This window comes from Leptodactylus fuscus, chromosome 3, assembly GCF_031893055.1.
Source record: "Leptodactylus fuscus isolate aLepFus1 chromosome 3, aLepFus1.hap2, whole genome shotgun sequence".
NCBI lineage: Eukaryota > Metazoa > Chordata > Amphibia > Anura > Leptodactylidae > Leptodactylus > Leptodactylus fuscus.
The window spans coordinates 210,895,829-210,912,153 of NC_134267.1; the positions used below are offsets into that span (position 1 = coordinate 210,895,829).

The 16,325-nt window shown below is 45.2% G+C and overlaps 1 protein-coding gene across 1 annotated transcript in view; it reads right to left on the bottom strand.

Annotated features, from left to right (window-relative positions):
• Positions 1–16,325, bottom strand: part of MBOAT2 (membrane bound glycerophospholipid O-acyltransferase 2) — a 176,296-nt gene that overhangs the window by 33,069 nt on the left and 126,902 nt on the right. Inside the window, exon 7 of the mRNA XM_075269113.1 lies at positions 9,871–10,054. Within this exon, the coding sequence (XP_075125214.1) occupies positions 9,871–10,054 (184 nt within the window). The remainder of the gene's footprint in view (positions 1–9,870; positions 10,055–16,325) is intronic.

A 16,325-nucleotide genomic window follows, 5' to 3' on the forward strand; every position in this document is an offset into this window, starting at 1 on the left:
GCTTGCCACAGGCAATTGGTGCAGAATATGATGGAGATGTTTCCAGCATGTGACGTTGGCAGCAGGGAGGGCAGTTCCTCCAGTAGGCGACCAAGTTCTCACCGGTCCACACAAACGAGGGGCACACTGTCTAAGGTCTGGGACACCTTGATGGCACCCCCTCGCCAAAGTGCCGCCACGGAGGGTCCTAGTGTCACCAGGCGTGAGAAGTATAGGCGCATGTTGCGGGAATACCTTTCCGACCACAGCCCTGTCCTCTCCGACCCCTCTGCGCCCTACACGTATTGGGTGTCGAAGTTGGACCTGTGGCTTGAACTTGCCCTATATGCCTTGGAGGTGCTGTCCTGTCCTGCCGCCAGCGTCCTATCTGAGAGGGTGTTCAGTGCAGCCGGTGGCATCATCACTGACAAGCGCACCCGTCTGTCAGCTGAGAGTGCCGACCGGCTCACTTTGATAAAAATGAACCACCACTGGATAGAGCCTTCATTTTTGTGCCCACCTGTGTAAAGCACCCCAACATGAAACTCCATGTCTGTACTCAACCTCTCCAATTCCTCCGCATCCTCATACTCATCCACCATAAGCGTTGCACAATTCTGCTAATACTAGGCTCCCTCCACCCTGATTTCCCCCAACTCTGCTGGTTAGAGGCTCCCTCCACCCTGATTTCCCCCAACTCTGCTGGTTAGAGGCTCCCTCCACCCTGATTTCCACCAACTCTGCTGGTTAGAGGCTCCCTCCACCCTGCTTTCCCACAACTCTGCTGGTTAGAGGCTCCCTCCACCCTGCTTTCCCACAACTCTGATGGTTAGAGGCTCCCTCCACCCTGCTTTCCCACAACTCTGCTGGTTAGAGGCTCCCTCCACCCTGATTTCCCCCAACTCTGCTGGTTAGAGGCTCCCTCCACCATGAATTGGTCCAAACTGGGCTGTTTAGAGGCTCCCTCCACCATGAATTGGTCCAAACTGGGTTTTTTAGAGGCTCCCTCCACCCTGCTTTCCCACAACTCTGCTGGTTAGAGGCTCCCTCCACCCTGATTTCCACCAACTCTGCTGGTTAGAGGCTCCCTCCACCCTGTTTTCCCACAACTCTGCTGGTTAGAGGCTCCCTCCACCATGAATTGGTCCAAACTGGGCTGTTTAGAGGCTCCCTCCACCATGAATTGGTCCAAACTGGGTTTTTTAGAGGCTCCCTCCACCATGAATTTCCCAAAACTTGGCTGTTTAGAGGCTCCCTCCACCATGAATTGGTCCAAACTGGGCTGGTTAGAGGCTCCCTCCACCATGAATTTGCCCAAACTGGGCTGTTTAGAGGCTCCCTCCACCATGAATTGGTCCAAACTGGGTTTTTTAGAGGCTCCCTCCACCATGAATTGGTCCAAACTCTGCTGGTTAGAGGCTCCCTCCACCCTGATTTCCCCCAACTCTGCTGGTTAGAGGCTCCCTCCACCCTGATTTCCCCCAACTCTGCTGGTTAGAGGCTCCCTCCACCCTGATTTCCCACAACTCTGCTGGTTAGAGGCTCCCTCCACCCTGATTTCCCACAACTCTGCTGGTTAGAGGCTCCCTCCACCCTGATTTCCCACAACTCTGCTGGTTAGAGGCTCCCTCCACCCTGATTTCCCACAACTCTGCTGTTTAGAGGCTCCCTCCACCATGAATTGGTCCAAACTGGGTTTTTTAGAGGCTCCCTCCACCATGAATTTCCCAAAACTTGGCTGTTTAGAGGCTCCCTCCACCATTAATTGGTCCAAACTGGGCTGGTTAGAGGCTCCCTCCACCATGAATTGGTCCAAACTGGGCTGGTTAGAGGCTCCCTCCACCATGAATTTGCCCAAACTGGGCTGGTTAGAGGCTCCCTCCACCATGAATTGGTCCAAACTGGGGTTTTTAGAGGCTCCCTCCACCATGAATTTGCCCAAACTCTGCTGGTTAGAGGCTCAATCCACCCTGATTTTCAAAACAAATGTTGGTGCCAACCTCAACTTACTACAAGGGCCAAATTCACTGCTGGTGACAAGCTCTCCTCACTGCAAGTGCCAAATACACATGTTTCAAGGTGTTTTCCTACTGTCAGAGAGGTGGTATTGAGTGTGTAAAGTGTGTAGTTGTTAGGCTGTGATGTTGGGGTAATAGAGGGTCTTTGGTGTGTTAGATGCCCCCAGACATGCTTCCCCTGCTGTCCCAGTGTCATTCCAGAGGTGTTGGCATCATTTCCTGGGTTGTCTTAGTGGACTTGGTGACCCTCCAGACACGGATTTGGGTTTCCCCCTTAACGAGTATCTGTTCCCCATAGACTATAATGGGGTTCGAAACCCGTTCGAACACACGAACATTGAGCGGCTGTTCGAATCGAATTTCGAACCTCGAACATTTTAGTGTTCGCTCATCTCTAATAATGACCCTTCTGCCACATAACTAGTACATGACAGGAGGGAGCCATGTTGCAGATTTCGCCTCAGGACCTAAAACCTTCAGGTTGCCAGGACGCCATGCTGCCCACCGGTGCAATGAACAAAGCACTATGGACAAGACTATGCCCACGTTTCCTATTTCCATGATGCGTTTTGTTGTAGATTTGTGGCACTTTCGTTGGAGTGGAAATAATGGAAATCCTAGATAACTATTAGGTCAATGGGATCCAAGAGGACTCTTTTGGATCCTTTTGTACACAGATAAGTCAGAGCCATCATGGCTTCTCTAGGATCAGAACAATGGCTCAGTGGTAAAAATTTTCACATGTACTTTTGTCACGGCCAAGCGCACACTCGAGGGTATTCCGATTTCACAAGTCCCTCATAGACGTGACTCTTTTGAGGAACTTGGCCCATGAAAAAGCTCAGTCTACTTGTTATTGGATCGCTCACGAGGACTGGTTGTGTGAATAGAGCCAGTAACATGTATGGGGCCACCAATACGATGGTTAGCACGCGGCCAATGAATCCTGTCATGTGGATGAACCCTTAGGACTTATACACACCGCTGTGTTTTTACCATCCATGACACCTCCACAAAACGTAGATGAAGAAAAAATGTGCAGCTCCATGTTTTGTCGCCTTGCAGACTTTACATTGACATGTATTATTCTGGACACACCGGAATAGGGAACATTGCAATTTTTTGACAAAGTTTTTGGGTCCACATGGAAAAACTGAAGTGTGTAAGCTGGCATTCACTATAATGTAGTCCCATCAGACACAGACCGCACATAGGGATGAACAATGGTCATGTGAATAAGCCCTAAAGCCATTGAAGTTAGTGGAGGTTGTGCAGGCGGGTTACACAGCGGATTTACGTAGATAGGGAATAAAATGGCGGTCATATGACAATCGAAGGAAATCTTCATAATTACAGTCATATCTTTATGACAATAGTAGTTACTGTGATGTGACATTTGGCATACTGGAGAGTACAGTACACCTCTGGGTTACTGATAAACTCAATGTACTGTACTAAAGGTTATCACAAATCCACACAAGGTAAGTACACAGAAGTGATATCTGGTTTAGAAATTTATGGCGGCCATAAAACTCTGTTCCAGAGCATCCATCGCTTTGGCATACTGAACAAGGACGCATTGAATACAGCTGAGACTAGAGTCAGTAGTCTGTTATTCTGGTCCCTCAGAGGACCAGGACAACGGACAGGCAGACCCCATTGAGTATAATGGGATCCATTGTTTATAAACTGCAAGCAGTGGCCAAAACAGTTGTATGTGCAGGACCTTGTCGTCGGACGATTTCAGGCGGACATTGCAATGGAGACTCTGGCATGAATGTGAACATAGCCTAATCGGTTATGTGATAGATTTCCTTACAGCCTGTTATGGCTCTGACCTATTCCCCAGCTTGTAGCCCAGTCCACACAGTAGTTGCAGTAGCCAATTATGGCAGCTATGGTCCACCAGAGTCCTAGAGGATCCTCTAGTAGATCCAGCAGTACCCAGTTTGAAGGGTGCTTTGATCAATTTTCTAGGGGATGTTGGAGGGTGAACCCCCAGAATCATCTTATCACTCTGACACTTGCTATGGCACAAGCATCTAGTCACAGAGTCACCCAGGCTTCAAGGAAATGTTCCTGTTCTCTTCTTCCTGTCCCTTCTCTCTACTTTCTACCTGTAGAATCTGGATCCTACAATTTATAGTGATCTACTAACAATGATCTGAGCATTGAAGCCTTGCCCCAGGGTCGCCCCAAACGGAAAGCGAATGCCCACTTTTGGGTAGAGTTTGAATAAGCCTTACCACCTTTTGGGCAGAGACAATCCAAAGTTTCTAAACGTTTGTGACAATCCTGACAAATGCAGGAGGAGAGATGGTCTTGTGGACGTGAATGACTGGCTCTGAAGAGGACACGTTTTTGTAATGCTCCAGATGGGACAAAGCTGCAGTACCAAGCACTGTTCAGGACGCAGCAGTGTATGTTCATTGCTCAACATTGAAATTACAAGGTGGGCAACATGGTGGCTCAGTGGTTAGCATTGCAGCCTTGCAGCACTGGGTTCGAATCTCACCAGGAACAACATCTGCAAGGAGTTTGTATGTTCTCCCCGTTTTTGCAAGTATTTCCTCCTTTTCTACAAAGACATAATGATAGGAAAATAAATATACATTTTGATCCCTATATGGGTCTCACAATCTACTTAAACAAAAAAGTGAGTAGTCGGAGTCACTAAGATCTGCAAATGATAACATTTACAGGCCCCTAGTTGTCCTAAGTTTAACAGCGTGTTAAACTTTTGCGGTAAAACCAATATTGCTTGTTTTCAATTGCTGTCTATTTTTTATTGCCCATTGACACTGGTAGTGGCCAAACTATCTAAAAATATCTCTTATATGACATGACCCTACTGTTGTTTCTACAATAGTGGGGTCTAAGAAGAATGCCCTAAAATCTCCCCTCACTACTTTCAGACCAGGTCTAAGCGTCTTGGTTATGAGCCAGAAACAAAGCAGTCAGGACTGAGATAATGATCTAATGGTGGATTTTCCAGGGTGTGTTGGGAAAAAATGAGGATGTACTTGTTATAATTGTGCATGCATGTGCGGGCAAGTCTGCTGCGCTGATGTGATATAGTACGTGAGCAGTGGAAAATACCCTTGTGAGCGAGGACACCCATGATAAACAATATATTCTAGGATTACAGAGTCTGATCTGAGGGATATAAACAGTACAAGTGAGAATCTGTGCAGGGACGTCTGTTAAACTCTGTCTCATAAAATGGGGACCAGGCCAACAAGAATAGCGAAGCCCTGTTTATAAACAATGGTTTTCATAACCTTAGCCCTGCCATCATATAGCGCCAGTATAATACTGCACATCATAGGGCATTCACACTACTATTGTGAGTGTCCACTGCTCTCGTAGGATGGGAGCGGATTTTGGCGGGCATAGATGGAGTCTCCTCCATCTGTGCCCGTTCCCATTTCTTCTATCGTGTTTGTTGACTTTCGTAACGGTAGAAAAAGTCCTGCATGTAGACAGTGGGTGCTCCATCTATGTTCTACAATTAGGCCAGGGCCCAACGTTGCAAAAATTACGCATTTAGGCTGAAGCCCCACGTTGCGGAAACGCAGCTTTTTTTGTTGCAGATTTTGTTGCTGTTTTTCAGCTAAAGTCAGGAGTGGCTATAAAAGGAATGGGAGATGTAAGGAAATTGTTATACTTATCCCTTCTGCTCAATCCACTCCTGGCTTTGGCTCAAAAAAACGCAACAAAATCTGCAACAAAAAAAGCTGTGTTTCCGCAATGTGGTGCTTCAGCCTTACACTACCTGCAAAGTGAATGGGATTCTGGATAATCCCATCTACACAGTGCAGAATAAAACATCCACCAAGGAAACGCTGCGTTTTCACATAAATGGATGTGCTTTTGTAAATTGCAGCATGTCAATTATACTTATGGTAACGCTAGTGTTTTCAATATAGGTATTATAGGGTAAGAGAGTTTGCAGAGGAAGGGTGCATTCACACAGAGTAACGTACCGCGTGACCTGGCACGTATACACCGTGTGAGATTTTGCGGGCCGTATACGCTCCCATTGATTTCAATGGGAGCGTGGATCGTAAACGCCGCGTTATTTTGCGGCCGCAAAATCACGGCCGCAAAATAATGCAGCGTTTACGATCCACGCTCCCATTGAAATCAATGGGAGCGTATACAGCCCGCAAAATCTCGAATGGCTTATACGTGCCAGGTCACGTGGCACGTTACCCCGTGTGAATGCACCCAAAAAAAAGAAACATGCTGCGTTTCCGCTGTGGTCTTTTCTGTAGCATTTTTTGGTTGTAGCTCGCTACGTGGGACCTTAGCCTCAGTGTCCGTTGCTCTCATCCTATGTTGGTGATGTCTATGTAAACGGATGGCCATCTGTTAGCATCTGCTTTTTGCATCCATTAAACGGATGTACAAGCAAATGTAAAAAAATGTGATCTGAATAGAGTCTGATACGGTCATACCTTTCCCATATAATACTGCATCCTCACCGTAGACTCCTGAACAATACTAGATCTCCAGTTTCTGGGGGCTATGAGCATATTCCATGTTTACAACCCCTGAAACTGACTCTGTCCGTCTCCATGTGCCAGGCTTAGGTCTCCATTAGTTTGATAATACTAGTCGGCATCTTGGTAGAATGTTTCATATATCCCAGAAAACAGCGTGAGAAGCTTTCGTCTTCTTCTATCCGCACGCTAACATGTTCTTTGCTTCTCTGTGCTGACAGCTTATGTCTTCCACATTATTCATGAATGATTGATCTCCTGTCTACCCACAAGAATAGCAGTTATCCTACAGATCTGTGCAGAGGAGACATCAGTCAGACAAGCTGTGCTTTCCTAGATCGCCTAAGGATGGAGCTACTTCAGGAGTCAAAGTGTTTGTTGAATCTCCGGTAGGTGAAGATGAGGACCTTTCAGTCTTCAGCAGGGGTAACAGCGGAGGGTGCAGTAATACTGAATTTCTTCCCAAGGATTTATACACTTTCAGATAAACGTATCTGTGCCTGATATCTAGCAAGCTTGCCTAATTGTATGTGTTTTTCAACCCCGAATCTGCAGCGGAGATCCAAGACTGACAACATGACAGACATCATTATATCGCATGAACGTAAGCTATGGCGCTAGTGTGAACACAGCCAAACATCAACACTTACTGGTTTGACACTGAGGTCTGCACACTCAGGAAAGGTCTTCAATACGTAAACCCTTTAAGGCTAAGGCCTCATTCACATCAGCGTTCGTATTTCATCTGGGGGAGTCCGCATAAGGACACCCGCCCCCCCGCCAAACGGAATACCGAATGCAACTGCAAGCGCTGTACAGATAAAGCACACGGACCCCATAGACTATAATGGGGTCCATGTGCTTGCCCCCAGATCGCCGCAGGGATCATGCGGACAAGAAAGTAGTTCACAATCTACTTTCCTTTCCGCATGATCCGTGCGGGGAGCACGCGGCAAGCACACGGACCCCATTATAGTTTATAGGGTTCCGTGTGCTTTCACTGTTCACCGCTTGCAAATGCGTTTGGTATTCTGTTCGGGGGTTACCATGCGCACTCCCCAAACGGATTACCAAACGCAGATGTAAACAAATACATGCAAAACAAGGAGGTGCATCGACATTATAAATAGGCACTGCAGTAAAACCAGGGCGCACCTGCAAGAAATATGGCCAAAAAAAGGGTCAGATGATAAATAGCCCCCCTTGAGAGTAGTTTTCCCATGAATAAGAAGCAATGGACCTGCCTCTTCTTGCTTTTTTAGTAAGAATCTAATAAACCTCAGCCAGAACTGTAATTACCTATTCCCGGGTCCCTCTAGAACAAGATATTTCTAAATGCTGCAAGCAATATACAGTGATACTCATGGCCAGAGCTGTCTAATCTGTCTGACTCATTTAAGTCTTTTTTCTTAATAAAACCTCATTAATTAGTCTGTGTCGTTAGCTAAATCACCTCTGTCAGACACATCAACCCTTTACATGCCAGAGGTGGTGTCGCTACCACATAGCATCACATATACTATGCCGGCCTCTAAATTGCTAGACTGGTTTTGTAGCAATAATGCTAAATGAGTATTTCAGTCACAAGTTATGACTTGTCGATTGGTAGGGAGCTTAACCCCAATCATGGGAATGGTGGTATTTTTCACCCAAGTTTGAATGGAGGCGGATGTAGGAAATGCATAGCCCCCAATCCATTCATTTCAATGGGAACTCTAGGGAGAGCCTATTGCTGCACTTCGAAACAACCCCATTCTCAGCATTAGGGTTGGCTCCAGTGGTTGAAACCCCCCCCACACACACACACTGATCAGCAAGTCATCCGGTTTTCCTGTGCAAGTAACTATATATTAGCTAATAGATATTATTTATATTAGTTAAGATACACAGCTGCGGCAGGGTTAACCCGAACTTCTGTAATAGGTTAATCTGCTGCAGTGTGATATCTTATAATTAGAGATGAGCGAGTACTATTTGAAACTCCCGTTTCGAATAGCACGCACCCATAGGAATGAATGGGTGCAGCCGGCACGCAAGTGTTAAGCGGCCGGCCGCTGGCAAAGTCTGCGTGCCGGCCACTTCCATGAATTCCTATGGGTGCGTGCTATTCTAAACGGGAGTTTCAAATAGTACTCGCTCATCTCTACTTATAATAGAACACAACAAAAATCAATGAAAAGTTATTCGAAAAAACACATCTATGTGACCACATAACAGGCGCTGTGGCATGGTTTTCCCGCAGCGCTTTTCACAGAGAGTCCACGGAGTTCTCCTCTGCAGACTTTCTGCTTCGATTATACCTATATGGAAACCACCGGTGTTCCTGTAGCTATAACTGACATACATTTCCACTACAGATTCTTTTATGCAATGTGAGGATGGGATTAGCTAGAATCCCATCCACTTTGCCAGAACTGTAAAATTCTACTACGTGGGGCCCCTTGGCCTCAGATGGGTTTTCCAGGTTATACATTTTTTGTAAGATAGGTGGCAGCTCCAGGACCCCAATTGATTAGAAATATGAAGGGACAGTGGTTCCTCTTTAAGGTCTGAGGTCCCTTCACTAAAGTATCAAATCACACCAAGGACAACATCTGCAAGGGGTTTATATGTTCTCCCCGTGTTTGTGTGGGTTTCCTCTGGGTACTCCGGTTTCCTCCCACACACTAAAGACATACTAATAGGGAACGTAGATTGGGAGCCCTATATGGGACAGTGACTGAGAATGGCTGTAAAGCGCGGCGGAATATGATGGCGCTATATAAGTAAGCAAAATAAATAAAATATGAGTGTGGGTTTTTTGAGTACTGCAGTACAAGCACTCTCAATCCCATTCATTGTAAAAGGCTGATCTGCAATACCAGGCCCACATAGACACTTCTGCGTCTGGTACTGCAGCTCTAAAGCGAGCACCACTGCCTATTCTTATACGCATTGGTGGTGCCATTGGAGTGATGGTTTACCCCACAATAGGCCATCAATATTTTAGCCAATATTAATAGGAGTCTGTCAGCAGAACCCAACATGTAATCCCGATCCTGCAGATAGGTTAGGATCGCCTAGATCAAAGGAGTAAATCAGTGCCTATGTTGATGAGATCCTGCCTTTTTGGTAAATATGGGACTTGGCCATTGTTCCAAAGGGCTCATTGGCATCCTCATTCCTTCCAAAAATCTAATTTGCATATTAACGAAAATGGCAATGGAAGAACCGATTCACAAGGAGAAAACGCCATTTGATTCAGGTGATCCTAACCTATCCATGTGCAGGCCTTTAATACACAGCAGACATTGTGAAAGTCATCTAATTCATGCACTGAGCATATACAAGTGCCAACTCACAGAATAGACAGAAAAACAAGTTCTTACATTAGGAGATGGTTCCTTGTGATCATATTTTAGGTCTTCTTTTCCGTTGACTTCAGCTTCTTTCACTTGATATGATCTGCCTTCAATGAAAGCAATATAGTCTTTATACGAGCATAGTGGTCCTGCAAGGATGCCCATGAAATTACAGCAGTAACTTAAATACTCCAGCAGACTTGGCATGCGTCTGTAATTCAAAGATAAGCAGCTGGTGAGATGTAAAGCTTTGAAGGGAAGGCAAACATGGCAGGTGCATGGATATTGTTATAAGACCTGTGGTGAGAACCAGAGGATCAGTCAGAAGAAACACAACTTTCATCTCAACAGCACCAACTTTCATTTGTCTAATCTGCAGCAGCGAAAGCAAACACCATCATGGCAATAACAGCGTCTAGCAAATGCAAAAAACTGCATGGAGTTACATATACAGTGTCTTAGCAGGGTCCCGGATCCCTGTGACCGGACATGTCTAGGAGCCAGCAATGACTTGTTGTTTAGAGCCAAAAAGTGTTTTGCAACTAAACGTTCTCTCAGTGATCATAACAGACCGTGGAGTAACTAAAGTCGTGTGGGCCCCGGTGCAGTCTTTTGTCCAAGGCCCCTACCTCATCCCTATAGTGATGGTTACGGGTGCTAAGGAGTTTAATCCACCTTAGTGAGGTTAGGGTAACTTGTGGGTCTCCTTGGTTTATGGGACAGATAGAAGTTGCCATCACAATACTGATGCCAGTGCTTATGGGCCCCCCTAAGGCTCCTGGGCCCTGATGTGACGGCTCCCTCTGCACCCTCTCAAATTACATCCCTGATAACAGAGCTTCAATGGTAGCTGCACCCAGGGCTGTGGAGTCAGTAGAACAAAGTACCAACTCCGACACTTCTATTTTTCCAAAGTCTGACTCCGACTCCTACTTAGGAAATCCTAAAGAAACCAGTGAGTGAGTTCCAATGAAAGTAAATACTTAACAAATTATGGGTCTACTTAATTATACAATAACAAGAATTGAATAATATCATTAAAAATGAATCATTTTATTTTGAAGCTCAATTTATTTTTTCCGACATCACCCACAACTGGCCTGAATTCCAACTCCACGACTCTGACTCCACAACCTTGGTTGGAACAGTATAACACCCCTCCCCTCTAGTAATCGAAACTTTTCCCAGCATGTTAGCTACCCATTTCTCAAGTCAACAGTCCAGCCCATCTTCACATTTGTCATATCAGCCTACCCCTCTATTTACCTCCTACTCATAGCAACCCCTACTAGTCACATCAGTCCCCCAACACAATAGTCAAAAAAACACATGTCCATATGGACTAATCAGAGGAGGAAAACATCCCCAGCATTCAGAGCAGGGAGCCCTACACACACTGGTAACAGCAGCTCCCCCGCCCACACACAACAGTAATCCACCCATTCCCCAGTAGTCACAGCAGGCCTACAGTCATCTAGTGATAGCAATATGGACGCCTCTCCCACCACATGTTTTCCTCTGCAATTTTCACTGGTCAGATGTATAATAAAGATAAGATAAGATAATCCTTTAATAGTCCCACAGTGGGGAAATTTCAGCATGTTACAGCAGCATGATAATACAGGTACATGATAATACACAGTAATATATTACAGACGTAGACACACATATGCTGAGAAGAGAAGATATACTAGGAGTCCATAGCAGCTAAGGAACAGAAGAAGAAAGAAGGAAGACTTCATAGTCATAATCATTAGTTCTCTGAGCGGAGTGATCTTCGCTTGGTCTGATGTAGATTATACAGCCTGATCGCGGTTGGAAAGAATGTGCTGCCAAGTCCCATCAAGGTCCCATACATGGGGTGGGATTTGTTCTCCTGCATGGAGGTCACCACCAACAGTATCCTTCTGTCACCCACCACCTGTACTGGGTCCAGGGGGCTCCCCAGGACAGAGCTGGCCCTTCTGATCAGCCTTTCAAGTCTATTTATGTCCCTGGTTGATATACTGCTCCCCCAGCAAGTCACACCGAAAAAGATGGCTGAAGCAACCAGAGTTGAAGAAGGCCCTAAAAAGTATCCCCTGGACTCCGAAGGCCCTCAGCCTTCTGAGCAGGTACAGCCTGCTGTGACCCTTTCATTGCGGCGCCTCCAGGTGATCAGCCCAGTCTAGTTTATTATTGAGGAGCACATCCAGATACTTATAGGTCCTGACTATCTCAATACATGTTCCTTGGATTCCACCAGGGTCGGAGCACTTCTCCGTTTGCTAAAGTCCACCACCATCTCCTTGGTCTTCCCAGCATTAATCCTAGTTCACAGCAATAGCGGTAGTATTAATAACTACATAAGGGGGCACAAATTCAGCACTGGACAGCAACCTGGTGGAAGAGGACTGTGTGACGTGCCTCGGAGTAATGTCTTCGCCAATATATTCGCAGATACTGGTTTTTATATATTTGCTTATAGGTGACAACACTAACAGCAGCTGTTTAGGTGACCATGTGCTTCCTCATAGGCTTTTTACAAAAATTCAGTGGCATATGGATCTTGTGGATTTGCAATTGGAATTGGGCCCCAAAGCAAAGTCTGTAATGGAACATTGCCTACCTTGTACCATTTGGAAAAGAGGCATTTTTTCATGGGAGGGGGCTCAGGGTCCAGGGCCCAATAGTGACGGCTACCACTGCACCCTCTATAGTTATACCCCTGCTTACAATTGAACTCAATGCTGCCTCTGCTCTACTATGCTCGGTCAGTGTATCCATATATATATTATATCAAGGTTGTACCATGTAATGGCAGCCCCCCCCAACTATCCGCTGATGGTACATGTTGGGCAGATCAGGTTTGGCAAGTGCTGAACCCTTTTGTTCAGCAATAAGCTGTCTCCAGAGGAGTCCGTCAGCGACTTATTTCCCTGCCCCCATTCAGAACACATACACTCTTAACTGAGCGGAGTATTCATGTCTTTAAGGGATTGGAGGAGGATCCAAGTACATTATACTTCTTGGATCTCTGAAGCAAGTGTATACAAACCCTACCGAAAGAACGTTCAAAAGTGAAGAGATGGCTTCAAAACAGACCTACGTTAAATTACCATAGTGACACAGTCAGTGCCATTCCTGGTTTGACTCCCCTTATCCCCTCCCATCGTACTTTGCTGATCTGGCATTTTTGCAGAATTTCACAGCATGCCAGGCTATGATAATCAGATCCTAAAACAAAAGCAAATAGAAGATGGCTCCAATTCCAGATGATGAGAGCGAGAACACATCATTCTATCAACATGCGCAGCCATGGAGTCACTGGGGGAGCAGAGACAGATGTTTACAATTACGAGAAGCGCCTGACCTTTCCCAAGGAGGGAAGGAAAGGTGATGGTCGATCAGAGCTCCTTGTGCAATATTCTGCTTAATACACACACTGCTGCAGAATGTCAGACCATTATAGAGCGCTCTGACCCAACCTCAGTAATGTGCACCTCAGCATTTTCTTCCCCATTACATCCATTGCTTTCTGCAGGCACAGGGAGGTCATTATCCTGATTTAATGGTCCATTATGTGCTCACAACACATTCAGTAAAGACCTGGAGCCTCTCGACACCTGTCTTAATAAAACAACTTGTTAAGCGCTACTATCCGCCGCCGAGGCCTTTCTTCATTTACATTAAGTACAGCTCGCAGCATACAAATAAAGAGCGGGGTGTATTAATGGCTGGGGACATAAGAGGTACACGTCACCAAAACCTGATTCCTGGAGGATGAAAGGACGCATCTTATGGCTTAAACATTGAAAGCAGCCATGCTCTTCAGTCTCGGCTTAGTCTTACGAGTCCAGGCCTGTGGCTGCAGCTCCTTGACAGAATATGGGGAGTGGTGTAAATAATAGTTCCCTAATATATATGTAGTATCAGATGTACATCTTATGCATTTTGTAACTACGCACTGTCTAGGTCTATAAAATAGGACACACTTTAAGGCTTTTTTGTTGCATATTTTGGTGCATTTTTTTTAGTCAAAGCCAGGAGTGGATTGAGCAGAAGGAAGAAATATAAGGGTAAGTTCACACAGGGTTTTTTGGTCAGGATTTTGAGGTCGTATCTGTCTCAAAATCCTGACTAAAACGACGGCTCCCATTGAAATCAATGGGAGCCTGTCAGTTCTTTTTTCCGGGAGCCGTTTGTTCTGGCTTCCGGAAAAAGAAGCGACCGGCTCATTCTTTCAGGCAGATTCGCCTCGCAACATTTGCCTGAAGACACTCCGTCCCGACTAGGCCCGTTCATTTGGGTCTAATCCGGAGCTGAGTGTGTGACTGGATGCCGGTGCACTGCAGCTACCCATATTTTAGACCGGAACCTGGGGTGTCCAAAAAACCCAGTGTGAACTTACCCTATGAGCTTCCTATATTGGTATTGGCCTTTCCGTTGTTCTGGTCCATCAGAGCACTAGAACAATCGATAGGCAGACAGTTACAACAACGGTTACATACAGAGTCCAAACAGACCCCATTAACATCCTTTAAAAATGAAAATGCTGGATAGAAAAAAGTTGGACTTGCAGGAATTTTTCAGCCAGTGATTTTGGACACACATTGCGACACTCAAGTCTCCAAACTGATACTCCAACGCAGATGTGAACGTAGCATGACCCATCCTAAAGGAAGAGTTTTCTAAGATCAGGATTGGTGGGGGTCAGACTCTTGGACAATGGTTGGGTGGCCGGCATAGTTAAACACTCGGATCCTGCCGGGTGTTTAACTATGCCGGGCGGCCGCCATAGCCGCTTGGTGTCTGCTGGTGTCAGCAGACATCCAGCGCTAATGCCTCCGGTCTTTAACTATGCCGGCCACCCGGGAGTCGGGCGTTTTCCCTAGAACACATATAAAAGTATGTAAATACTGTGAAACACATACCGTACATGTTAAGTATCCCTGTGTCCAAAATCGCCTGCTCTACAAATCTATAAAAATATTTTTATACTGTACAGTATTTAATAAATGTTAATTTTTATATTTAGCAATATATGTGAATTCTTCTTTGAAAAAAATAAGACACCCCCTGAAAATAAGACATGGCACATCTTTGGGAGCAAAAATTAATATAAGACACTGTCTTATTTTCGGGGAAACAGGGTATATGCAGACGGAACGTAAGGTAAGCAACCCTCACAACCGACTGGCGGAGGTGCCTAGAGTCAGATCTGAACCAATCTAATAATAACATCCTATACTAATGATCCCAGAGATCCCAGGCTTCAGGCTGTAGCTCCACGGTGTGTAAACTCTTTTTGTTGCAAATTTTGCTTGCGATTTTTTGAGCCAAACCCAAAAGTGGATTGAGCAGAAGGTAGAAGTATAAGAACTTCCTATACATTTCCCATTTCTTTTGTAACCATTCTTGGCTTTGGCTAAAAAAAAACAAACAGCAAAATCTTCAACAACAAAAAAAACCTGCAACCCCAAACACGTCGGATGTTTGTCTGTACTCCACTGCTATACTGAACTTGCACTGTATCTTTCACATTAATGTGGGTTGTTAGAGCCAGTTTCCTTGGACTCTCTCCTGGTTCATGTTGCTATGTTATGCCATGAAAATGTAGGACATATGTTTGTGCTTCATTGTGACATGCTGTGTACCCCAATAAGGTGTGACCCCCAGTTAGGTATGTCTGACCACTTATATTGTCACTTTAAGTTGTGGGACTCCATATTGATGGACATACATTGCTGTCACTTGTCACTATATGATGTGCTATAAATTATATACTTATGGCATAGCAGCTTGCGGCAGAATTGGGACGTTGTAGTGATGTCTGGGGCTCAGACTTCGGGGGGTCCTGGGTGTCAGACCCCCAGCTGATCTTCAATTGCTAACCAATCCTAAAGGTAGATCTTCAACTGATAAGCCCAGAAAAATATTTTATCTAGCATTGTCTGGGGCATGAACTTTTACATTATAGAAGTGCAAAGTACTTGATAACATGGGAACAGGTTTATTGAGCCAGCCGTGATGTAAAGGAATTTATCAGGTTGGTTATCAATAGTCTCCGAAGTGACGTCTGACACCGCCATATCACCTAGTAACACATGAGGACAGTAATGGGATATAGTGTGGCCCCACTTTCACTAGTCCCATTATTTGCTGAACCTTGATAACATAGAGAGTTATTGTCCATACAGTACATGTTAATATTAACAAATATAACAGAACAAATGTCATTAATTATCTACATGTCTATCATTGTCATTACTTGTCTACGTGTCTATCATTGTCATTACTTGTCTACATGTCTATCATTGTCATTACTTGTCTACGTGTCTATCATTGTCATTACTTGTCTACGTGTCTATCATTGTCATTACTTGTCTACGTGTCTATCATTGTCATTACTTGTCTACGTGTCTATCATTGTCATTACTTGTCTACGTGTCTATCATTGTCATTACTTGTCTACGTGTCTATCATTGTCATTACTTGTCTAC